The following is a 22,605-nucleotide window of genomic DNA, read 5'->3' as shown; positions in this document are numbered from 1 at the left end:
GGACCACACGCCGTTTGGTGCAGTTCCTGCGTTCCACCCCGTGCTTTTCATTACAACAGAAGCCAGGGAGAAGGGAGAGAAGTGATAGATGTTCTACATGACTACGATTGGTTCGACTGTTCAAAAGGTCCCGAGAAAATCTGTATTGTCCTCTTCACCAACATTCTACCGGGATTCTACCTATAAACGACCTCCGGTCAGGCACAACGCAGCTGGTGGACAGCTGCCCACGTCGAGTTCCTTTGAGTATAATAACCTGCACTGAACAAGCACCGCTGTTAGCCAGTGTCTCACAAAAGAACCGGTCGTAAGATAACATCAAAGCACAGGACCGATGTCAGACATCCAAGGAAGTATTGCGCACAGAGCACGTCTATGATGGGTTCATGGCGACGGCTAGCGTGGAAACTGCGAATGTAGGAAAGAATTTTCATCATAAGAGCCCGAGGGCTGTTGGTCTGATGGTGCTGGCGGAGGAGTGTGCGACTTACCGGTTAGTGATGGGAGGATAGGATGCCGAAAGATATTTCTGGAAAAATAAAATAAGCGTTAAACCCCCGGCTGGATCTTCAGACAGTCGTCATCATGAGCTGCATCAAGCTCAGAGAGATGTGTTGTGGGGGACCATGAGCAATAATGATGGGAGAATGTAGAAGAGAGAAATTTTCCCGGGCGGACGGAGGGTTTTTATAGTCGGCCTGAGGCTGCCCCGGAAACCCGCCGGTCCAGACGAAACTTCTAGAGAACAGCATCCAGCTCTCCACCGCGCCCAACAACTGATGCTCTGACGGGTCTCGCGTTCAACTGGCCACATTTTTACTCCGTCTTTCTAGAAAATGCAGCATCTCATGACTTTGAAGGTTTCTTTATTGCTTTGTCACCCACATTGCGTCCCATGGGGACCCGTATATGCAAGAGAACGGCGGAAGATCCTACTTCAGGCTCTTCTGTCGCTGCCGAGAGTTCCAGTTCAATGTCTTGGAGATGCTATGCACCCAGTCATTACCGCTTCGGCCCTTGGGAAGGACATTGGCGAACGGATACCGGGATGCAGACACAGTAACGTAGTCGCCCGGATGCAACTCAATCCTAAACCGGTATCAATAGAGCCCTCCATTGGGGGATTGCATGAGGCACTCACCGCTGTCGTCCGTCGAAGCTGGCCCACGAGCTCGTCCGGGCATCGTACGGGACTCCCATGCGTAGAACGATCGTGTCCGGGAGGATGATGGGTCGGAACGACAAGGTATGCGCGCAGATGGCAGTAACGAGAATGACCGGATTATCGGGATGGCACAGCGAACCGCCTGCCGCTAGATTGTACGCTGTCGATCCGGTGGGAGTAGCAATGCAGACTCCATCGGCGAGAAGAGTGGTGAAATGCTCATCATCCCCGAACAATTCAATCGAGGACATTGCTGCGCGGGGTTAGCTATCACTGTACAAAGTACCCTGTAGAGTTGAGGAGCCGGCAATGCACGTACTAGGATTTGGGCCCCGATCGAGAACAACATCGTTGAGGATCTGAATGACCTTGTCTGGCTTATGGGTGAGGGTATCTTCGGCCTCCTCCCCAATCAATTCTTCCACTAGATCCCGCCTTGCGCCAGCCGACTCTTTCGGCAATGGATTGCTGCGCATGATCGTGCACTCAAACCTCAGCCGCAGACTCACGGCGACTCCTTCTTTGAAAGAGCTCTCGAGCGTCCTCTGGTAGTTATTGAAATCGAACTTGGTCAGGAATCCGAGCGACCCCAGCGAGAAAGACAGCACAGGAGGTACGACGTGTTGGAATAGCCAGCTTGTATACAGGACGGTTCCATCGCCTCCGAGTGTGATGACGAAGTCGAAAATATGCGCCTTCTCGCTCACGAAGTCCGTATCCCAGAACTTCAGTCGCCCCTGCGCAGCAGGCTCTTCCTTCAGGAGTTGTGCAGCATCGAACTCGGGGTCATCCTCCAGGCGCTTCTCCACATAAACGACATACTTGCCATCGCGGTCGTCCGACAGCAACCACTGCGTCACCTTTCTGGTATACCCGACAACAAAGTCGTCGCCCTTTTTCGTCACTAGGAAAACGTTCTTGACCGACAGCTTGAGCTTGATACTATCCAGTTTCTTCGACAACTTCCGCACATTCCAGGCCATGTCCGACAGCTGCTTCTTCGTGAGATGTCGCGACTGCACGACCTTTTGGGTCTGCTTCGTGCGTAGGTCTCCCAGGTCCGACACAGTAATCACATCGTCATCCACTGAGTGCTCATCAACCAAAACGGCGTCTTCCTGGGGAACCTGGAGGGCGTCCGGCACCACCTTCGCTTTGTTTGTAGGGTCTATCCATTCCCCTGCGATCAGAGAATGTACAAAACAAGCCGTCTTCTCATCTGGAGGGTCGAGAGCCGGTCTCTTTCCCGGGTCATTGGCCATTACTAGCGATGATTTGCGGCGATGGCTACAGTCGGGCGACAGGACAACCTGGAAATGCGGGGGATCCAAAGATCAGCTTAGAGGCGTGGAAGGAAGGGGAGAAAAGGCCCAGGGTGAAACACTGGAGGACAGTAGAAGCCATCTCATACCTCGAGTTTGTTATGGGCATCCGGTTCGCCGCCCGTCTCCCCACGGTCCTTAAGCTCCAGGTCAGCCTTGACGTCGTCATTGTCTGCGCTTGACAGGCAACGTACGGGTTCATTTCGGGGATGTTCTTCGTCCATGATCCAATTCGAAACCTAAAAACCATGTGAATTGGCCCAGCCTCATTAGGGAAGGGTATTTTGGCAAGCCGTCATCGTTCGATCGATCGCAGTGGTTTTTGTGACCGATGGTGCAGGTCGTTGATGGTTGAAGTTGGCCGGTTCTGGCAAGATCGCGGCTATGACGTCGGTCGACATAGCTGGGTCATTTTGCCTCTGGAGGGGTCGCACCAGCGTAACCCATATCGTGTTTGGTTTTTGCTCGTGCTTAGTTCATGGGTAATGCTATGTCGACTATGCTGTGACATGTTACTGAGGTTCTTCGTTGGTGGATGTAGTGGTGAACCCGGTATATATATTTCTGTAGGGCTTCAGGCCCTGTCCCCGACTATGAGAACACCACTCGGCTAACGGGGCGTTAGAACCAGCCATAGGGAAATAGATAATGGCGTAGAATTACAGTCTCTCTCCATGTTTGGTGCTCACAGCTATGGTCACCACCGAGGCTCCTTTGCCAGGTTGAATACCATTGCAGACTTCGGTCTGGTTGTTTATCTCCCCAGCGAACCCTTCCTACGTAGTCTGGGACTGATGTTGATAGATCCGGTGGCGTGGTCTGGTAGAATTGCTTGGAACATCAGAGCGAAGGTATCCTTACTAGACGTTCAACGATCGGATTTTATTTAATAGATCAAGCAAGGAGATCTGAGTTCCCTCGAGCTCGCAACAGTTTGTCCTCACACCGACAGCAAAAATGTATAGCCTTAGAGCCAATCAATCCCCAAGCACTGGAGCAGCACATATTGGTGGCATAGGAAAGCTGCAGCTTTCAGTACCGCCGCACCCCAAGTACCTGTGTCTACTTCGTAGTCCATCCATTCAGTCCGTAGGACCAAGCGAATCGCTGATGCAACCCATCGCCTGCAGTCTACATCACAAAGCACTCGACACGAAGGGCCTTTGCGCCGACACGTACGACTTTACGACTTCTGACATGGGTGCATGAAGGAAAAGGCTACTCCGTTCTGATCCGTAGCGAGCTGAACACGATCACAGCCGATGCCTACATGTGACTAGAATATATTAACCGGATACGCCGTGCCCGGGCGCCAACGAATCATCCATATTCTTGGAAACAACCAGAAACAGTGTCTTGGAATCATCTGGACTCGGGCGGGTGTGTAAGCCTAGAGCCTACGCTGATCGTGGCGATGAGGCGGGGGTTGTCGACGATGCAGGTGGCCATGTTGGCGTCTAGTAACGAGCAAGATCATGGAACTCCGGGGGGTAGCCAATTTCGAGGTGGCCAGACCGTAATTTGAATAGGCTTCGACGTAGAGGACATCATCATTTCCTGGTTATCGGTCGCCAAGCGAAGGAGGCCATGAAACGAAACCCCGAGGTGCTAGCAAATGGAGGCAAATGGAGATCAGGATCCATCCAGAATCGATAGCCCGCGAAGCCATGTCACGGATACAATACCATCAACCGCCGTAGACGACTTTTCTCGAGTGATGATGATGATCACCATCATCGGCAACGTGCCAGCCACCAAAATAACTTGGCTCCACAATATACACGCCCAAAGAATCCCGCAGGCTCCGTTTTGCCCCCTCGTCTTAATTAGTAGTGTTATTATTACATCCCCCAATGTCCTGTGACTCAGAGTAAGATTGGTAAGCCGTGAACGGAGACGGACCGCAATCAATGGTTCAGAGAAAAGGGATGATAGGAGCACGCCCTCAACCAAGTCGAGTTAGTGACATGGTTTCCTGGAAGTACCGACACATTCGCCGGGGAACTAGCCAGTGCATATTACATATGATGCTTTGATTTTATTTAGTTTCGGGCACTCCGCCATGTGGCTGTCCGGGCGACCCTAGTAGGTCCTACTTCTCCCTAGTACTCTGTACATACTGCGTACTAAGAACAATTCAGTAGTCCAAACGAAGCGACTGGAACACCCCACGATGAGCGCCACCAAGACCACCAGGCTCCCGTTGGACCATGGGAGTCATCGAGAATAGTCTGGTCTGGGAGAGACAAACCAAGCGCCATCCGCAAATTGGACCCCATCGTCATCGTGCAGAAATCCGATGGGGGGTTCCCCATCTGGAACGAAGCGCTATCGTCTGCACCTTACCGCTTTGACGGAGGGGAAAGGAAAATCCTGCATGCCACCGGAGACTTGGAGTTAGTTCGTTCTCGTCTAAGTTATGGGCCAGGGAGGGGGGATCGAAAGTATGGGAGGGAGGAATCCACTGAGACCTCCTCTGGCGGAGTCGATACGTCGATTCTCTAGGGAGGGTGGATTCCTTTCTGGACACTATCCTGAAGCAGCCATGACTAGAATCCCGGTCTCTATTTGATGCGACCCACCAACGGCCCCTCGCAACTGGTCGCTTAGTATTGCGAGATCAGATAATCTGCCATTTTGGTGCGTTCAAATGCAGGAGTCAAGGACATTTTTTTTCCCTCTTCATCGGACAAGATCCTATATCCTCTATCGTATGCATACGTATGCCTTACGGGGGAAAATGGAGTACATAAGTAAGTTTGCTACGTCGCAACTGCAAGACCTCCATTCTGCCCCGTGCTCCACTCGGATCTACCGTGACACTGCAGCCAGGATCTGTCTACCGCTGAGTAAGTCATTCGCAGGGGTGTGAGAGTTCCCTAACTGCCTGTTTCGGTCATTCAACAGTGGGGACAGTCTTCTCCCGATTCCATAGCGATTCCATCTGGTCCCCAGTCAGATGCTGATCGTTGGATCATCCTGACCGGTCGGCTACCCCCCCTTCTCCATACGAAGCGTCCAGGCTCTCAGCGAGGGCAAACGCGAAAGTTGGGCCGAGGCGAGGAGACGGGTGGATGTTGTACGAAAGGGGGAGATCCGAGCTTCCCTTCGACTCGGCTACCTAAAGTGTTCCATCTAACGAGGGACCAGGGATGAATTAGTGAAACGCATTCAGGTGCACACCGCATGTCGGTCGAAGAGGGGGAGCATGGATTTAAGTAATTATTGGCCGAGGGCCCAGATTAGGGCACAGCAGCAGTCCAAGTCATGTGGCTCCGTCGCCCTGCAGCTACTACTGCAGTTGATGAAGGCGCATTTGTACTGCGTACGCATCTGTTTCTCCTGCATGAATTGCCGGACCGTCACACACGGTGGTCTGACAACTGTCCGGGTTGGTATGGTGGTCTCTGCTTAAAGTACTTCCGTGAACATCAGGGACCTCTTCAAGGTAGTATTCCCTATCAGAATGTACCAAGTAAAGCGACGAGGATAATGGCCTCCCCTCCCAAGTAAACTTCCAGACCGGCATCATTCAAACCCAAGCACTGGCCACATTCCGTGATACCCACGATCGGAGGGATGCAGGAATCCAGAATGCTGCTTCTCGAATGGCCATGGTGCATGTCGTCTCCAATCTCCCACCGAATTTCCCCCATGCCATCATACAAGGATCAGCCACTGCTACCGTGGAGTTCCGGATTGTGATTGCCTACTTGGGGTACGTACGCCCTTGCGGCCTAAGGTGCCTTGATTCCAATGCATGCATATGTATGTATACCATTTGACTCATGGCGACCTGCAGAAGCCGCCGAAGGAGAGCAAATTAAACAGGGAACAGATAAAAAAGGAATCCACAAAACAGACACGAATGCAGCCGCCTGGGCGCTCGGGACGGAGGGCATGCGGAGCACATCATCAGCACTCTAGGTGGATGCTACGGAGGGGAAGTCAGTGTCAATCTTGCCAGTTCAGTTGCGACCCGCTGATAGCTCTCCACGCAGTCTTGGGCGGCAACTGTCTGCTCTGCGATCTGCTTGGTTACTGACGAAGAGCTCGGACGCCATGGCGTCGGGCCATGGCACGCGGCACGCTGTTTCGCCATTCTCTGACTCGTTGGACGGGTCAACCCCGAACAAAGGATTCTGAGTTTCGCGATGGAGAAGGGGGTTCTCCAGTGGGCGACAACCGTCGTGGTCACCATCACTAGCTGAGACAGCTCCCACCGGAGTATACGTACTGCGTACTATCAGGGCCACCGCATCCACTGCGGCACAGTTGTCTGTCTTGGGGGCGTCTTCGTGTTACATCTCACCCAGCGTGACTCGGAAGATGGACGACTCTCATTGTCCCAAGCAGGCAGCCAGGGAGGATCATTCATACGGCCCACACCGCGGGCGGCGTCATCATCCACATAAAAACAAAATAGGCAAATAAGAAAAAGCCATCAAACTGGAATGCGGCTGTTATTTTAAGGTCCCAACCTTCGCAATCGTACCGACCATCTGCTGATGGACGTCCCCCACCACCAATGGAATTGCAAGGGGGACCGTTCATATCAGTCGAAAAATAGAAATGGACACGGGGCCCTCGCAGCCTCCAGGCTAAAAGAAGGGGCTAATGACATGGCACTAAGGCAAGCCAAATCAATTAGCGCCGGCCACATCCATTGTTGGAACGCTTGGGCCCGGTTCAGGATAGCAGCGTGGGAGTCCTAAAATTGATCATTGTTGAAGGAGCGTCTAGTTCCGGACAACGTATGAAGTTTCCCCCAAGGGATATGAAAGAAGAACGAAAACATGTACGGAGTACGCTGTACGGCGCCGGTGGACATTCTTGGTTCTTTGCGTTGTAACCTGATCAGCCGTCCGTTGGCTAGTGAGTAGATCCCTACATAGTCGAGAACTCTCCCCGAAACCAAATGTTGAACTTAGGCTACGGTTCTATCTGAGACCAGACTAGACGGCGACCGCCATTTTCCTGATTCTGGACCGAGCGTGGCATATGCCGATGGGCGACAAACAACCACCTCCACCGTAATACAGTTATGCTTTGGGCTTGTGCGTATTGTACGGTGTTGACCACGCCCTAGCGGACAAGACGATCTTTGTTCCCACCAAACTAAAAGTAAAAAAAGGAAAAGAAATATTACTGCGCCGCTTGAGCCAAGAGCTGTGAACGGCTGTGGGAAGGGGAAGGAAAAGGTTTAGGATATCGATGTGCAGACAGTAACGAGAATAGGAAGGGATCACACCCACGCCGACTTGCATCTTGCACATGGCGTCGACCAAGGAGAAGAGTCACTAGCATTGATGGGGCGAGTGTACCGACTGATCTTAATTATCAGCCAAGTGGGGAGGGGCTGATTATTTACGGAGACCAGGGAATTTTCTGTAAGCGCCAGCCAGGGCTTGTCTGGTGTCTCGTATGCAAGCGGAACTGCAGGCTCGGACAGGCAACGATCGACAGTAAGGTAGGCTAGGAATGGGGTCAAAGAGGCCGACTATCCGTCAAACTCCAGATTCAAGAATCAACCAGGAGATTGCCTACGCCGTATGCGGAGTGTTTCTGGTGGGTGTTTAGGAGAAAGCAGGAGAGGATGGATAGATGATTGACCATCACAGGACGGAGTAAGGAGCCGAGTCGATATCGAGATTTTACGAATGGAGTTAGTCTCCGACAAGATCCCTGTTCCTGGGATCGGATTCCATCTGTATGAGGAGTTATGTACTGCGTACCTACGGAGTACGCATCGCAAGGTCAAGAATGGGACTTGAAAGAAAGAGAGAAAACAGGAATCGACCCACTCAGCGCCTTGCTTTCTTCTCTCCTTCACCCCCCTGACCTTCTGGAATTTTGTTCTTCTCTTTTTCTAGCTCGGTGGCACAGTGGGTCTGCACATGCGTTCCTGGTCGTTCTCCTCCTGTAATCTCCGACCTCTGATTTGTAGTCACACCCAGGGATGATCTCAATTGTCCGATTAGTCGTTTGCGATGATGTCGATTTCATCCGTGTCTGGGTCGTACCGAGCGGAGACACACGATGGGATAAGAAAAATTAGGGGGCAAAAAATTCTATCATGGGCTTTTTCACAGCCATCCATTACCCACTTCCCCGAGGAGTCGGGTTCTGGGCAGGGACAGAAGCCGGGGATTAACCCATTCTCGGTGACTATTGGGTTCTGCTGATGTATGTCAGGTTTGTCTGCTTTCTATGCTTTGATTTGTCTCGACTTGATTTGATTTTACTTTCCTCCGAGAAGGGAGAACGACTGCTTGAAACCTAGACCAAGGGTTTGATTACCCTCGATATCTTTCTGTCGTGTCCAGGTCAAACGTCTGAGGAGGGGGCTGAGGGGCGGTTCCCCGTAGTTGGTTAGGAGGAGTTGGCCAGCTAATTAGTCCAAGACTACAGCCCGAGAGCCTGGCCCCAATCCAGTCCGCCTGGAAGTCATTCATATGTCTGGACCGAATGATGGTTAACCTTCTTTGTTCCGCTTTTGGAAAAGCAAAGGAGCGGGTGGTGGTGTAGTTGGACCTGTCAGCCTCTAGGAGACATGTACGCCGTACCGATGTGTTGACGGCAGGGACGACAAGAACTTGCCTGGCTCCACCCAACCGTGCATGGCTTTGTTCTTGAGCAAATTTCGCGTCGTCAGAATTCCGTTCGAATACCCATTGCCATCTCGTCAGAATGAATTCGTGGTCCATCCGTAGCCGAACTTCCCGTGCGTTTTCCCACCGGGTGGCAACCGGTGGACTATGAAACCAGGGCTCCACCGGGCAGATTAAATGTGCAGAATGACTATCGGTAGAAGGGATCTGAAGTCTCCAGTTCACCCAGAGTTGAGTGATAAGACTTGACGTCTTGGCGGTTCAAGGAGGAGAATTTATTTATGATGGTAATCATTAGTTTCTACGCCGTACGCAGTTATAGCCCGAAGACTAATCCGTAAGATGGGGTACTGCGTACGCATACGCTATTTGGTCCCATCTGTCGGTCGAGAGGGAATGAAGAGATCTGCATCGTGTTGAACGAGTCAGGACAGAACAGGACAGGACGGAGTAAATTGATCAGCCGGGAAGTTCAACCATGCAAAGGATGGCGGGATAAGCGCCCGACCAGTCCGAAGAAACAGTCACAGGCGAAGAATGAATGAATGGTCATCATCCATCGTGTACCCTGCGGCTGTCCCAGGCAAGGAAAGACGGAGTAACGGCGTTGAGACCATGTTGTGTCCGGGCAACCCAACCTATGAATGTGGCTCATACCATGAGTGACTGAACGGATGAGGAAAACAGAGCCACCCAGGGAAAGCAAAGGCCAGGGGGGTTGGACTGACTCCATACATTTTATTGTAACCCTTGCGTAACCGGCGTTGTGACGCGTTGGAAACGGTGAACTTGTGGGGATGCGGCCACAGGGGGGCAAGGGTTTGGATTGGATGGTGGGTCATATTGGTCGTGCGACTCGGTACATTCTGGTTGCTTTTTGATATTGGCTCCTCGCATGGATAGGAAGTATATACGCCGTACGGGAGGATCCTCAGGGTTGGTATGTTGAAAGTATGTTGATGGTTGATGGGTCTGGTCTGGTCTATGGGTCGTTCTCTTCATAGTGGATGGGGTTATTATGCCGTAAGATACTTACCTAGGTACCTAAGGGTAAGATACTAAGGCCTCTATCTGGTAGGTATGGGGTTAGTGGTATTGTAGGCACCTTGGACCTACAGCATGGGGCTCACACGGACCTTGCCTACGGAAGTTTATGATTTTGATTATGATTCAGCCAATCCATTCTCATCATCATCATCCTCCTGACTTCCTCCAATCATTTTCTAGGACCGGGTAGACCCATCATGAGTATTTCCTTGCCCCGTCTTGGATGGTGCCATGGGTCGTTGATCGAATTTCGACAAGGAATAAAACTAATACCGTAACAAAATATTCACAAAAAAAAAAAAAAAAAAAAAAAAAAAAAAAAAAAAAAAAAAAAAAAAAAAAAAAAAAAAAAAAGAATAGAAAAAAAAATTTAAACATAGGACGGGATATTATAATAAAATCCACGAATATTCGATACCGATCCCTGGAATTCAAGATCATCTGAATCGACTACCGGGTCTCGCACCTAGAGTTATCCGGCGTAGGCTTCTCCCCTTCCTTCCCTAAGCGTCCCTCCCCACTTGTAGGCTCCTTTCGTTAGTGTCAACGTCGGCCGGTGTCATCCCAACATGTGCCCGCGAATAGACTTCCCTGGCGCACTGGGGATCGGAACTGACTGGGGCGGCTGGTAGATCAATGATTTTTCCTAAGGTCTCATTATTCTAATTTATTTTAATTATTATTATTATTGTCTCTGGACTTGACTCCGTAATTAGATTACTATTACGGATCACGATCGACTCACGTAACATCGTTCATCTAGGTACACACACACACACTCTCTCTCGCCTTGTGACCCTCAGGCCCCCTGTGTCATCATCCTTCAATCCATACTAAAACTGACTACATCAGACAGATCCCTTTGCATACTGCATGGCTGCAGTCACCCATGGATCCCACCTGCATTCTAGATTCCCTATAAACCTTCCCTACCCTATCCGTTTTACCCAACTCTGACCTGCTTGCATGCCCATTATGTATGTCGACGTCTTCCATTGGCGTTTCCATTTCTTTGCTGCTTAAAAAAACTGATCCCTCCTTCCCTTCTCCCAGTCGTCTCTCTACCTAACCCTCTTCCTTTCTATCCCATTCTATCTTTCTCCCATGGCCGACTACTGGCAACCACCTGCTGCCTTCAGAGGGCCTCAATTGTCCCACGCCTCTTCATCCGCCTTCGGTGACTTGGTGTATGCCTTCCCCAGACCAAGGAATGCTGGTCGAATCACAAAACCTCGGAGTGCAGGCAATAGTCCTTCCTCTGCGGGCAGACGGAGGGCTGCTGTATCTCAGACGTCTCCCCGGTATCAGCAACCTCTCGCCATCCAGGGCTATCAATACCCCTTCAACGCAGCTCTCTTGGCCTCTGCCATGTGCAAAAAGCGAGCCCCCCGTCCGATCAGTTGGCATCCCGCCTCACTCGCATCGACCGAGTATTTGTCGCCTCAGTGTTTTCCTGCCACGATGGCCAACAACCTTGCCGTCATGAACCTGACCCCCCAACAACAACCCAACCTCACGCCGACTTCCTTTGGAGACTTCAACATGATGCCATCTTACACCACGTCGGATATTCCCCCCTCAACCGACGCTTTCTCGGGAGACATGCCCGACCCTTTCGCAATGCAACAGTCATCCTATCTGCAAACGCCCATGTCATGGGACACCGCTTCATCCAACGTCCCCGCCATGACCCAGCCAATGCCTGATGGCTGGGCCTTCGACATGATGTCCATGCAGAACAGCATGCCTTCAGCAGAAATCCCAGGCTCGAGCTATGCCAGCGTGCCCTCGTCGGGTTGCTTGTCTGGACCTTCCACGCCAGACTTCCTGCCCATCCAGCAGCCAGAGCCCATCACCAAATCGCTCTCGGAGCCCGCCGAAACTGGGGATGAACTCATCGGCATGGGGCTGTACAACCATCCCGAAACTTTCCCCGATCACTATGCCCAAGGACGTCCCGGGAAGGGTCTGAAACTGGAGGAGACGTTCACCCCGTCCGAGGACGAAGCCGACGAAAAGGATGCCGAGAACGAGAACGACAATGCGGACATGTCGGAAGCAAGCAGTCCGATCAGACCGGACGTCAACAGACCATTCAGCCAGCCAACAAAACCGGCCACGAGCATGATGCAAAAGTCCTTCTTTTTCGAGGACGATGAGCCCGAGCAGCCGGCCGCTGGATACCAGCAATTTTTTAACCTAGCAAGTCAGCCCTGCATGAGCTATGGATACGGATGGCTATAGCCTCTTTTCTCGACCCCATTCGTTGCTTGTTTCCTTTTGTTATTGATTGCATAGCGAGGAGTATTGGTATTGACTTTGGCGTTGCATGTACACGGTATACCCTGTGGGACGGATCAGTTCGATTTTGCACTCTGAATTCAATGTATTAGAGTCTGAAGACTAGTGTCGTTGAAAACGTGCGACAATTAAACATTCCCTAGAGTTGGTTGTATGCCGTAGACAAGTAGCCGGGAAGAAACGAAGGGCGGGATAAGCGTGGCGGAAGGAGAAACTATGTTCCGCCCATAAAAATCACCATACACCGATGACGACCGTCGTATCCCAGATGATCTTCTACGGGCAAAGATACAATGGCAAAAGTATTATTTACTCCATGGAAGGAACATCGTCAGTTGCTCGCTGTGCGGGACCAGTTCTACCCTCCCCCGGCCTATAATGGCCCCGACATGCGGGCGCAAGCGTGCGCCACGGTATGTCCTCATAAGAATCCTATATCAGCCGACGATACGTCCAGATGCTAATGCAGAGACGCAGATTGCCGTCTGGAAAATCCGCGGGAACCTTCCCCACGCCGTGGAAGCGACGGCCCTGTTGACGGATGCCGTCTTGCACGACGATGCGCAGAAAAATTCCGTCTTCTCTATCCGAGCTACGTATTCCGCCGCGTTCTGTCGGTATGTAACCCCTTCACACCGCTCGTGTAGGTCCGTTTTGACAGCCTAGTTTTGTGACGGGCCTGGTGGACTCCAAACTCCACGGCCAGCGAAAGACCATGTTCCAGCGCGCCGTGGATCTGGGCCTCCCGGCGTCCTTCGTCGAGCTGCGGCATGAGGCCACGCATCGTGAACTCCCGTCCTTGACGGTCCTGCGGAACGCCACGCAGCGCTCGCTTGAGTGGCTCTGGGACTACTACTGGGCCAAGACAGATCTCACAACCGTGCTAGCCCCGGAGGTGGTGGCCGCCGAACCGTCCGATGAGCCGGCCGACGGGGAGGACCTGGAGCCCGCAAAGGCCCTCGTCAAAACCAGCCTGGACCAGCTGTTCGTGAAGGGCGGCGAGACGACAGACCCGCCCCGGAAGAAGAGGAAGGTTCAGCAACAGTTGTCCTCCGTCGCGACGCAATTGGGCTCGATATGTCGGAGTTGCAGTAAGGGAGCGGTTGCGCTTTCGAGGGTTCTCCTCAATGAGTCGGTCTTGGTGCCATCTGGCCGGACGTGAGTTTTCCCTCGTGCAGCTACTTTTCTGATTGCATGTTTCGCCTTGGCTGATCTGGAGTCAGACTGGGAAGTTCATTGAGTGACGTATTCACCAAGTGGGACCGATTCCTGCAGGATATTACGGAGGCACACCCCCCGTTTCTGGTTGCCTTGGCGGAGGGAATGGTTGACGCACTGGCGTTTGACGCACCGTCGGATGCGAAGAGTGACGCCCGCTGCGAGGGGATCTACCAGTGGCTGGACCATATACTTGGATCTTCGGAGTGGGCATCTCGGCGGTGGTTGCTTCCGCGTGCGTATTTGATCTCTGTCTGCGAGGGGACGTCGAGCCACTGGACAGCGCTTTTGAAGGAGACGTTACGCAAAGTGGACGACGGTCTCCCTCGACTATCGGATTTGGATCGATCGATGGAGACAAGAGGTGACATGGCTACGGAGACATTAAACCAGGATGTCAGCGACTTGAAGCAATTCGGCTGGGATGTTGTAGAGACATGGAATAGTCGGCCGCTGGGTGTTGTCTGATGTAAATAAACAATACACTTTAATTCTCCTTCCTCTTACCAGCTATATCCCTTGGTATACTCCGGGACATCATGTGTGCAGGATGAGCCACAGTGGCGGTGCAGCTATGAGGTAATTGCTAATCAACGGCCTCCGATTATTCCAGTGCGTCTCATTCTCCCCGCATCCAGTGCAGCTGCACAAGCTCAGACTCCCCTCCATGAGCTTCCTCTTAAGAACAGTTCGACCGACGATTGCATTCCGTCCCATGTTCACTTTGTCCTCCGCACGAGTGCAACAATCCAGAAAGATGCATGTTCAGTCGATTCCGATGTGTATGTCAACAAACCCTTCTTACAAATGTCATTAACTTAGCGCTCATTTGCGGTTCTGAAGGGACCGGGAAGGGCAATAACTATGCCTACCTGGTGACGGATGAGCCGACGAAGCAGTCGGTGATCATTGACCCGGCCAATCCGCCTGAGTGAGTGGGCTCTACTGCTGGATGGGATCGGCTGCCTTCTGATCGTCTCATGTCTAGAGTGGCCCCGGAATTGCAGTCTCAGATCAGAGCGGGGAAAATTGACCTCACGGCGATCGTGAACACCCACCAGTATGTTCCAAACTTTGTTGAAGGATAGATACGCTGGCTGATATCACTAGTCACTGGGACCATGCCGGCGGCAACAATGAAATGGTAACCGATGGCGACGCATGCTTCTGAGTGCTGACCAGATGGCTAACACAACGAAGCTCAAAACATTTGGTCAACTCCCCGTCATTGGTGGACGGAACTGCCAGTCAGTCACGAAGACCCCTGCGCACGGGGAGACTTTCAAGATCGGGGAGCGCATCTCTGTGAAAGCCCTGCATACCCCTTGCCACACCCAAGACAGTATCTGCTACTTCATGCAGGATGGTGAAGAGCGGGTGGTCTTCACCGGTGACACGCTGTTCATCGGGGGTGAGTGGTGATCCAATGATTGTATACGGATATCATTACTTAGCGCGACTAGGCTGTGGTCGCTTCTTTGAGGGCACTGCCCCGGAGATGCACAAGGCCCTGAATGAGACCCTTGCGTCTCTGCCAGATGATACCAAGGTCTACGTACGTTCTAGTTTCGAAATGTGTCAAGGGGCGATGTCTGACGTATCACAGCCAGGACACGAATACACCAAGGGGAATGTCAAGTTCTGCCTTGCCGTGTCCCAATCGGAGCCTATCAAAAAGCTCGAGGCATTCGCTGAACAGAACCAACAAACCCAAGGCAAATTCACTATCGGTGACGAGAAGGTAGGCCCTAATGTCACTGCTTAGTGCTTTCTATCTGCTGACTGCGCCAACAGCTTCATAATGTGTTCATGAGGGTCAATGTAAGTCTATGTTCCGCATTCAAGATGTGAAGCTAACAAACCGACCCGTAGGACCCCGAGATCCAGCAAAAGACCGGAAAGACTGACCCGGTGGAGGTGATGGCCGCTCTCCGGGAAATGAAGAACGCTATGTAAGGAAAACCTTATTGGACGGAATCGATATGCGGTTGGTTCTGTCGGTAAAATAAGATCTAAAGTAATTGTTGGTATACCACTCCATCCGAGCTTGATGGTTTCTTGGTGATCATTGTGACGTAAGGTAGCCACATCTACAGCACGCACCTTATAAACGCCCCAACGCGAGTATAATCCCAGTTCCTTCGAATATGGGAATAGTGCCTTTGTATAATAAATAAACCACTGCTGATCATGTCCGATATCCCAACAGACAGCAACAACGTCCCTGGGGACCCACGGACGGCCAAAAGTCGCGGGCTGGAAGGCGGCGCGGCTATGGTTCAGGACTTCACTCCGACAAAGCAGATATGCGCCCATCTAAACGCATTCCATGTGTACGCAGATGACCCCACACGATGTGTGGAAGCAAACCATTACTGCGCGCACGTCACCGAAGGTGTGTCTTCTCCTGAGGCTCCCGCCACTGCATCGCTGACTATATCGATAGACCTCCGACAATGCCTGCTCTACGACTCGACCAAGCCAAATGCCCGGCTCCTCGGGGTTGAATACATGATCACCCCGCGACTGTTTGAGACACTTCCGGCGGAGGAGCGCAAGCTGTGGCATACGCACGAATACGAAGTCAAAAGTGGGATGCTCATCATGCCGGCTCCCACCGTAGTGCCAGATGTAGCGTGGGATGCCGCTGAAACGGCGGAACTTAGAGACGTCATACCTCTCTACGGGAAGACTTATCATTTCTGGCAGGTAGATCGGGGCGACCAGCTGCCCTTGGGCCCGCCGCAGTTAATGGGCGGTTTCACTTCTGATGAGACCGTTCGCGTGGCGCATGCGGGCGGACTGGAGGGACTGTGCAAGGAGCGAGATGAAAGGTTTGGGACGGACCATCGCACGAAAGCGCAGAAGAGAAAGGATATCCCGCCTCCTGAGAGGCATCCGGGTGAGTCTTCTCAATAGTCGCTTGTGGGCATTTTGCTCATGTGTCTAGATGCCGATGCCATGTGGAAGGGGAAGTGATGGAGCGATCATCCAACGGTAGGAAAAGTTGGGAGATTGAACGGAATACATTGGAAAGTATCGAGTCTATTTTGTGTCCCTTCTTACCACTCAGCTTCCCATTCCCATAGTTAAATGGGGTCCAAGCCGAGCTATCGTTCCGGGATCTGCCACATGCGTGACAATTGTAGTTCATCTTGCTTCTCTGTCCACACTCGCGCGTTCTGGTGTTTAATTTCGACAACGACGAGCTCTAGCAATTTAGAAGCGGGAGGGTAGGATGGATATCTTCCTGTTGGGTCGGTGTACATGGGAGACGATGATAACAAGTCGACTGGCACATTAACCAGCCAACTGTAGTGCAATCCTTCATGAGACTAAGCTGTAGACACTATGCAGCTTCAATCATGAGAGCGTCATCAAAAGCTCATCAACAGCTGTCCATCAAGTCCGATGGGTGTTGTGAGTAGTAGACCTTGAGGAAGGGAAAAGAGAAGGGAAAAAAACCTGCAGCGATCCCCACCGCGAAAAGCCTTTTTAAGGAGTACCACACGTGACTGCGGAGCTTCCGCCGCAGCTCCGGAGCATCATAAGTTCGTCGCAACACCAACAGCCGTCATCGCCCGCTCCATTGGAGATGCTCAGTGTGGTCAATGGAGCGATTGTTTCGTGAAGCGTTGAGGAGGTCTTCTCCTGGAGCCGTGTTCCGTCTCGTCCTCGATGGCGTCGGCTTTTTCTGCGCCTGCACGTTGGCCTGGGAGCACCTGATCACCGTCCAGCTCAGCGAAGGGCCGTCGATGTACCCCACTTTCAGTCCTCGAGGCGACTACTTGATGATCTCACGGGTGCACCGGCTTGGGAAGGGCATTGAAGTGGGCGATGTGGTGCGGTTCTACCATCCGACCTTCCTGGGAATGAACGGGGCGAAGCGGGTGCTGGGGATGCCGGGGGATTTTATCTGTCGCGATCGGCCGTTTAGCACAGAGGTTGGGAAGGACCAGGAGATGATCCAGGTGGGTTGCCTGGCTTTGCGGTTCGGCACTATCCATATTGACTGATGTTCTGGGTTGTAGGTCCCCGAAGGCCACGTCTACCTCGGTGGTGATAACCTTCCCTGGTCGAGGGACTCGCGAAACTACGGCCCCGTCCCCATGGGTCTCATCAACGGCAAGGTCATCGCTCGTGTTTGGCCCCCATCGAAGATACAATGGGTGCGCAATACCCTGCAACCGGCGCAGTTATCCGAGGAATAGTCGCTTGTACGCTACGTTACGCAGGGCCGGCAGAGGAGTTTTTTTGGGCGTTTGGTCGGAGTTGGAACTGTGTGCATATTCATACATATCAATTGTACAGTACAGATCGGGAACCAAAGATAGAACACCTAGGAGAAATCGACCGGGACGTCCGGGCAATCACCGGAACGTGGAGGGGTTTCTCCGCTTGTAGGGGAGAGGCTCGACCCGCTTCCGACGCAGTTCCAAGTCCGCCTCAGGGTATCCGAGCTGCTTCATGACGGCCTCCATCGTCTCGTCCCAATGGGTACGGAACAGGTGTGCTCCGATAGGCTTCAGGTGGTACCGCGCCTGGAGGGTGCGGAGGAGCGTGTTGTCGCGGTCGGTCTCTTTAGCCTTCACGGCGGTGAAATCCAGCGGCTTCGAGTCCTTCTGTTCCATCACAAACAGAGACAACCGGTGGTAAGGGCTTCCCTTCTGCGCGACGGGAGGGACCCAGGGAAGGACCACCTGCGCATCGGTCGACAGCTTGGAGAGATCGACCTTGGTGGAGGTGGCCGAGATGGGGATGTTGACGGCCAGGTAATGCATCTTGTAGTCGAATCCGTCTTTTTCGACGTTGGGGACATCCGGGTCGACAACCGCGATCGTCACGAGGCGCTCCCCCCGGTCGAATAGCTGGATGTCCAGTTTGGGGGCGGACGTGCTCGCCTGGGAGTTGACAAATTCTCCCGGCTGCACCATGTTGCGGCCGAAGTACATCTTGGTATCGACGATCGGATCGCAGTGGGGAAGGACGTCGGGGATGACTTTCATCTGGGTAATTCGTTGGACGAGGATCTTGCGGCGGTATTCCCTCCATTTCCGATCGGCCAGGTAGCGGTAGATGGGCTTGCTCATGTCACCTGCAGGAACGTCAGAACATGGGATGCGATGTTCGATCGAACATAGAGGAACTCACCCTCTCCATCCTCGAATTTCTTTTTTACCAGCGGATCGTTAGAGTCGGCCAGGATCTTCAGATGATCCAGATGCAGCTCCATGGCGCGCAGCTTCGACTTCTTCACCTGCTCTCCTCCAGCCTGTTCGGTCGGAACCGCCTCCAACCGGGCAATCTTCTCACTCATCGCCGCGATCTGCTTCAGCTTGTCGTCGCGGTCCTGCAGGAGGACCTTCCGGGCCTCTTGGAAACATTGGTAGGGCAGTTGGTCGAAAGGGACGTTGGTGGAGTTTTGCAGTGCGGCACGACGGCGACGGGAGCCCACGGGGGCGATGCCTTGTCGCAACAGGCGTCGTTCAAGTCTGGGGCTCGTAACCAGGGACGGATCGGGAGATTTGTAGAATGGCTGGCTCTTGGCCTCGGACTGAACTTCCTCGCGCAGGAGCGAGGATGTTTGGAAGGCCCGGGTAGACTGCACCTGGAGACCGGGGAGGCCCTTAGAGCAGGATCTCTGGAGATATTGGAGCAAGGGCTTGGACGCCCGCTCACATTGAGCCATTGTTGACGGAGCAGAAAGGGGAGGGGGTGGTGGTGGTTGAGTGTTGAGGCAGAGGATGAAGTTTCCAATTTGATTGATGTTGCTGAACTTTTTCGGGGTTGGAGCCAAGCCGCAGCGGGTTAGCGCCGCTTCCGCCGAACTTTTGCTTGCTCCGTCCTCATCGTCACTTTCGTCTCGCTCCATTCCCTTCCCCCATTCCCCTCCACGCCAGAACACGTTCCGCGTTCTTGCACAATGCCCGGCTCGGATGCGCTTCGAGCCGTCAGATGGCTGACTCGCAGCTCGGGGGGTCTCTTTCTCGGGTCGGAGGCCACGACGGTATGTGTTCCCGTGCGATTGCTGTCACGAAACCAGCGTTGTCCCCTGCCACACTGTCCGTCCTACGCTTCTAGATCAAGACTAACGTTGGATCCTCCTGTAGCAGCGTTGTGTGGCCAAGAGCTGGGCCCGCACCATGGCCACCGAAGCCAGACCCGCGTGGTCTCCTCAGCCGGTCAAGGCCACCACCTACTCGTTCCCTTCGATGGAACCCCTGCGTTTCGTCGAATACCCCCAGAACCATCTGTTGATGCCCCTGCGAAAGGATCTTCTCCACCGGGCCATTGTATACGAAGGCGACATGACGCGGCAAGGTACCGCGAGCACCAAGTGGAGAGCCGACGTGCATGGGAGTAACCGGAAACTCGCGCCCCAGAAGGGGACTGGGCGGGCTCGTGTGGGAGATAAGAAGTCGCCCATCCGAAAGGGCGGTGGTGTGGCCTTTGGACCTCACCCACGAGACTTCTCCACGGAGCTGCCCCGGAAGATCTACGACCAGGCCTGGCGGACTGCCCTCAGTTACCGGTACAAGCGTGGCCAGCTGATCATCATCGACAACGAGATTTCTATCCCGGAGGATGCGACGCCGCATCTGATCCAGGAGATCTTCAAGGTTAACGGCTGGGGTCGGGAGTACGGACGGTCGACGCTGATCACGGACCAGCTGGACGAGGGACTGTTCGAGACGGTGCTGCAGGTGGGCGAGCACGCCAAGATCCTGGATCGGGGCGATGTCGATGTGAAGGATCTGTTGGAAACGGGACGGTTGATTGTCGAGAAGGCGGCGTTGGATCGCATGTTGGCGCAGCACTCGCGGGACCTGAACCAGAAGCCGCGGAAGGCGTTGTATTACTGAATCTGTCTGTTGTTTTGTTCTCTGTATAAATAGTGGGTTTGAGTATTTCTTGGGGTGTTGATTTGCTTGTGATCAGGGCTTCATATGATTTATGAGTATCGTCCTCCGTATACAGTATCCAGTATCCAGTACCAATATCCAATATAAACATGTGTATATTGGTGTAAATCACCATACCAAAAACAAAAAATCTACAATACCCATCTATCACCTCTATCCCCTAAACTCTTCAGTCCCCCCCGATCAACTGCTCTCGTCGGCTCCCGTCGGCCGTTTTGCCCGGCGAGGAACGAGAAAAACTCCGAGGTCGAGCGACGAAAAGCGGAGAACAACCAACTTCGCTCTTCAGGTTCCTTATTACTTTCCCCCTCCCCCCCATCCTCTTCTCCAATTCTCTCCTTTCTTCCCTCCCTCAGGCTGAGGTCTGCTCGATGTTACTTCGTCGCAGTGTCTGCCGTTTTCCCCCGCCGTCGAGCTGGATCTCGCGTGCTTCTCCTGCAGTCATGCCTCTCCGCGCCAAAGTCACCAACCCGGCCTTTGGCTCGTCGGCCAACGTATGCACTCTTCCCAGATCATTATCTCCCCTTCCGAGCATGACTGACCCTGTCCAGATGTCCACCTCTCCCGACCTACCCAAAGAGTTGCCCGGCGATGAGCCCGATGACGTCTTGTTCAATTCTCTGTACGGAGTCCGGCTGATCGAATTGAACCGACCCAAGAAGCTCAACTCCCTGAACGGTTCGATGGCTCGGAAGATTCTCCCTCGACTGAAGGTTAGCATCCCGACAATACTGGGGGGCATGCGGAGTCACGCGACAATGGCTAATGGGTGATCAGGAATGGGAGAAATCTCAGCTCGCCAACGTGGTCATGGTGTCCGGCGCCGGACCCAAGGCGCTCTGCGCCGGAGGTGATGTCGCCGCGTTGGCTCTGCAGAATGAACAGGGCCCCGAGGGTCAGCAGAAATCCACCGATTTCTTCGGCCTCGAATACCGTCTCGACCACACCATCGCGACCTACCCGAAGCCCTTCATCTCCGTGATGGACGGCATCACCATGGGCGGTGGTGTCGGACTGAGCGTGCACGCCCCCTTCCGGATCGCGACGGAGCGCACCGTCTTCGCCATGCCCGAGACGACCATCGGCTTCTTCCCGGATGTGGGCGGCTCGTTCTTCCTGCCTCGTCTCGACGGGGAGATCGGTACCTACCTGGCCCTCACCTCGGAGCGTCTCACCGGCGTCCAGAGTCTCTACGCCGGCATCGCGACGCATTACCTCCACTCGAGCGTTCTCAGCAACCTGACGGCCCGCCTGGCCGAGCTCGTCTTCAAGGACTCGGCGTCCCTCCCGGAGCGTCTCGACCTGGTGAACAAGACCATGGCCGAGTTCTCCACCGGTCTCCCCTCGCTGCAGGAAGAGCCCATGCTCCTGGCCGGCAGCCTGCGGAGCGCCATTGACCGCTGCTTCCGGTTCAACACGGTGGAGGAGATCTTCCAGGCGCTGGAGCAGGAAACCGAACAGAAGGAGTGGGCGCAGAAGACGCTGCAGACGCTCTCGATCCGCTCGCCCACCTCGCTCCGGGTGGCCCTGCGTCAGATGCGCGTCGGCAAGAAATGGACCATCTCCGAGACCTTCCAGCGCGAACACCACATCGCTGCCAAGTTCATGCAGCACCCGGATTTCGTCGAGGGCGTCAAGGCCCGTCTGATGGCCAAGCCCGCTCGCCAGGCCTCGTGGCAGCCCGCCAATCTGTCGGAGGTCTCGAACGCCGACGTCGACGCCTTCTTCCAGATCCCCCCCGGCGAGTCCCGTCTGCCGCTCCTCAGCGAGACCGACTATGACAGCTACCCGCATGCCCACTACGGCCTCCCCAGCGAGGCGGAGATCGAGAAGTTCGTGCGCGGCAACACGCAGGCCCAGGACAAGGTTGTCGGCGACTTTGTGCAGAAATGGGGCAACAAGGAGGGCGTCCGTGAGAAGGTGGCCGAGGTGCTGGCCCGTCGCACGGTGCGGACCCCGGAGGGCCTGCGGTGGGTGGAGTGATTACCGCAATAGAGAAAATAAAGGAGGGATTTGGG

General features: G+C 53.7%; 8 protein-coding genes across 8 annotated transcripts; 6 read left to right on the top strand and 2 right to left on the bottom strand.

The window, feature by feature from the left end:
- Nucleotides 1-238: 238 nt before the first annotated feature.
- Nucleotides 239-3,173, bottom strand: BDV59DRAFT_182945 (putative NAD+ kinase). Its single transcript, XM_073690421.1, has 7 exons — nucleotides 3,151-3,173; nucleotides 3,037-3,097; nucleotides 2,577-2,989; nucleotides 1,485-2,475; nucleotides 1,142-1,418; nucleotides 365-1,089; nucleotides 239-261 (listed from the first exon to the last, which is right to left on the bottom strand). The coding sequence occupies exons 3-6, from the start codon at nucleotides 2,709-2,711 to the stop codon at nucleotides 933-935; spliced, it is 1,560 nt and encodes a 519-aa protein (XP_073546042.1). The 5' UTR covers nucleotides 2,712-2,989; nucleotides 3,037-3,097; nucleotides 3,151-3,173; the 3' UTR covers nucleotides 239-261; nucleotides 365-932.
- A 7,707-nt stretch (nucleotides 3,174-10,880) lies between these two features.
- On the top strand, nucleotides 10,881-12,654 carry BDV59DRAFT_182926 (uncharacterized protein). The gene has a single exon (XM_073690420.1). It carries the CDS (start codon nucleotides 11,250-11,252, stop codon nucleotides 12,387-12,389), a length of 1,140 nt encoding a protein of 379 aa, XP_073546041.1. The 5' UTR covers nucleotides 10,881-11,249; the 3' UTR covers nucleotides 12,390-12,654.
- Nucleotides 12,655-12,739: 85 nt separating this feature from the next.
- On the top strand, nucleotides 12,740-15,620 carry BDV59DRAFT_194467 (beta-lactamase-like protein; the record flags this gene model as incomplete). The annotated part of the gene is made up of 13 exons (XM_073692399.1): nucleotides 12,740-12,859; nucleotides 12,924-13,063; nucleotides 13,113-13,604; nucleotides 13,670-14,060; nucleotides 14,322-14,427; nucleotides 14,487-14,595; nucleotides 14,653-14,724; nucleotides 14,775-14,808; nucleotides 14,865-15,075; nucleotides 15,128-15,219; nucleotides 15,271-15,405; nucleotides 15,459-15,485; nucleotides 15,537-15,620. 13 exons carry the CDS (start codon nucleotides 12,740-12,742, stop codon nucleotides 15,618-15,620), a joined length of 2,013 nt encoding a protein of 670 aa, XP_073546040.1.
- Nucleotides 15,621-15,854: 234 nt separating this feature from the next.
- On the top strand, nucleotides 15,855-16,643 carry BDV59DRAFT_203718 (OBAP family protein; the record flags this gene model as incomplete). Its single annotated transcript, XM_073694319.1, has 3 exons — nucleotides 15,855-16,059; nucleotides 16,111-16,566; nucleotides 16,615-16,643. 3 exons carry the CDS (start codon nucleotides 15,855-15,857, stop codon nucleotides 16,641-16,643), a joined length of 690 nt encoding a protein of 229 aa, XP_073546039.1.
- A 529-nt stretch (nucleotides 16,644-17,172) lies between these two features.
- Nucleotides 17,173-18,016, top strand: BDV59DRAFT_71829 (putative mitochondrial inner membrane protease subunit 1). Its single transcript, XM_073696974.1, has 2 exons — nucleotides 17,173-17,635; nucleotides 17,696-18,016. The coding sequence occupies exons 1-2, from the start codon at nucleotides 17,276-17,278 to the stop codon at nucleotides 17,873-17,875; spliced, it is 540 nt and encodes a 179-aa protein (XP_073546038.1). The 5' UTR covers nucleotides 17,173-17,275; the 3' UTR covers nucleotides 17,876-18,016.
- BDV59DRAFT_182915 (mitochondrial 54S ribosomal protein mL38) lies at nucleotides 17,615-19,414 on the bottom strand. Its single transcript, XM_073690419.1, has 2 exons — nucleotides 18,816-19,414; nucleotides 17,615-18,759 (listed from the first exon to the last, which is right to left on the bottom strand). The coding sequence occupies exons 1-2, from the start codon at nucleotides 19,351-19,353 to the stop codon at nucleotides 18,035-18,037; spliced, it is 1,263 nt and encodes a 420-aa protein (XP_073546037.1). The 5' UTR covers nucleotides 19,354-19,414; the 3' UTR covers nucleotides 17,615-18,034.
- A 114-nt stretch (nucleotides 19,415-19,528) lies between these two features.
- Nucleotides 19,529-20,681, top strand: BDV59DRAFT_182914 (mitochondrial 54S ribosomal protein uL4m). Its single transcript, XM_073690418.1, has 2 exons — nucleotides 19,529-19,671; nucleotides 19,775-20,681. Exons 1-2 carry the CDS (start codon nucleotides 19,588-19,590, stop codon nucleotides 20,525-20,527), a joined length of 837 nt encoding a protein of 278 aa, XP_073546036.1. The 5' UTR covers nucleotides 19,529-19,587; the 3' UTR covers nucleotides 20,528-20,681.
- Nucleotides 20,682-21,030: 349 nt separating this feature from the next.
- BDV59DRAFT_194464 (mitochondrial 37S ribosomal mS47 domain-containing protein) lies at nucleotides 21,031-22,570 on the top strand (the record flags this gene model as incomplete). Its single annotated transcript, XM_073692398.1, has 3 exons — nucleotides 21,031-21,081; nucleotides 21,139-21,300; nucleotides 21,365-22,570. 3 exons carry the CDS (start codon nucleotides 21,031-21,033, stop codon nucleotides 22,568-22,570), a joined length of 1,419 nt encoding a protein of 472 aa, XP_073546035.1.
- Between the last annotated feature and the right edge of the window lie 35 nt (nucleotides 22,571-22,605).

The sequence above is a fragment of the Aspergillus ambiguus genome (assembly GCF_047715705.1).
Source record: "Aspergillus ambiguus strain CBS 117.58 unplaced genomic scaffold BDV59scaffold_26, whole genome shotgun sequence".
Lineage (NCBI taxonomy): Eukaryota > Fungi > Ascomycota > Eurotiomycetes > Eurotiales > Aspergillaceae > Aspergillus > Aspergillus ambiguus.
Note: the sequence above shows the minus strand (reverse complement) of the source record. Positions and strands in the feature narration are given on the sequence as shown.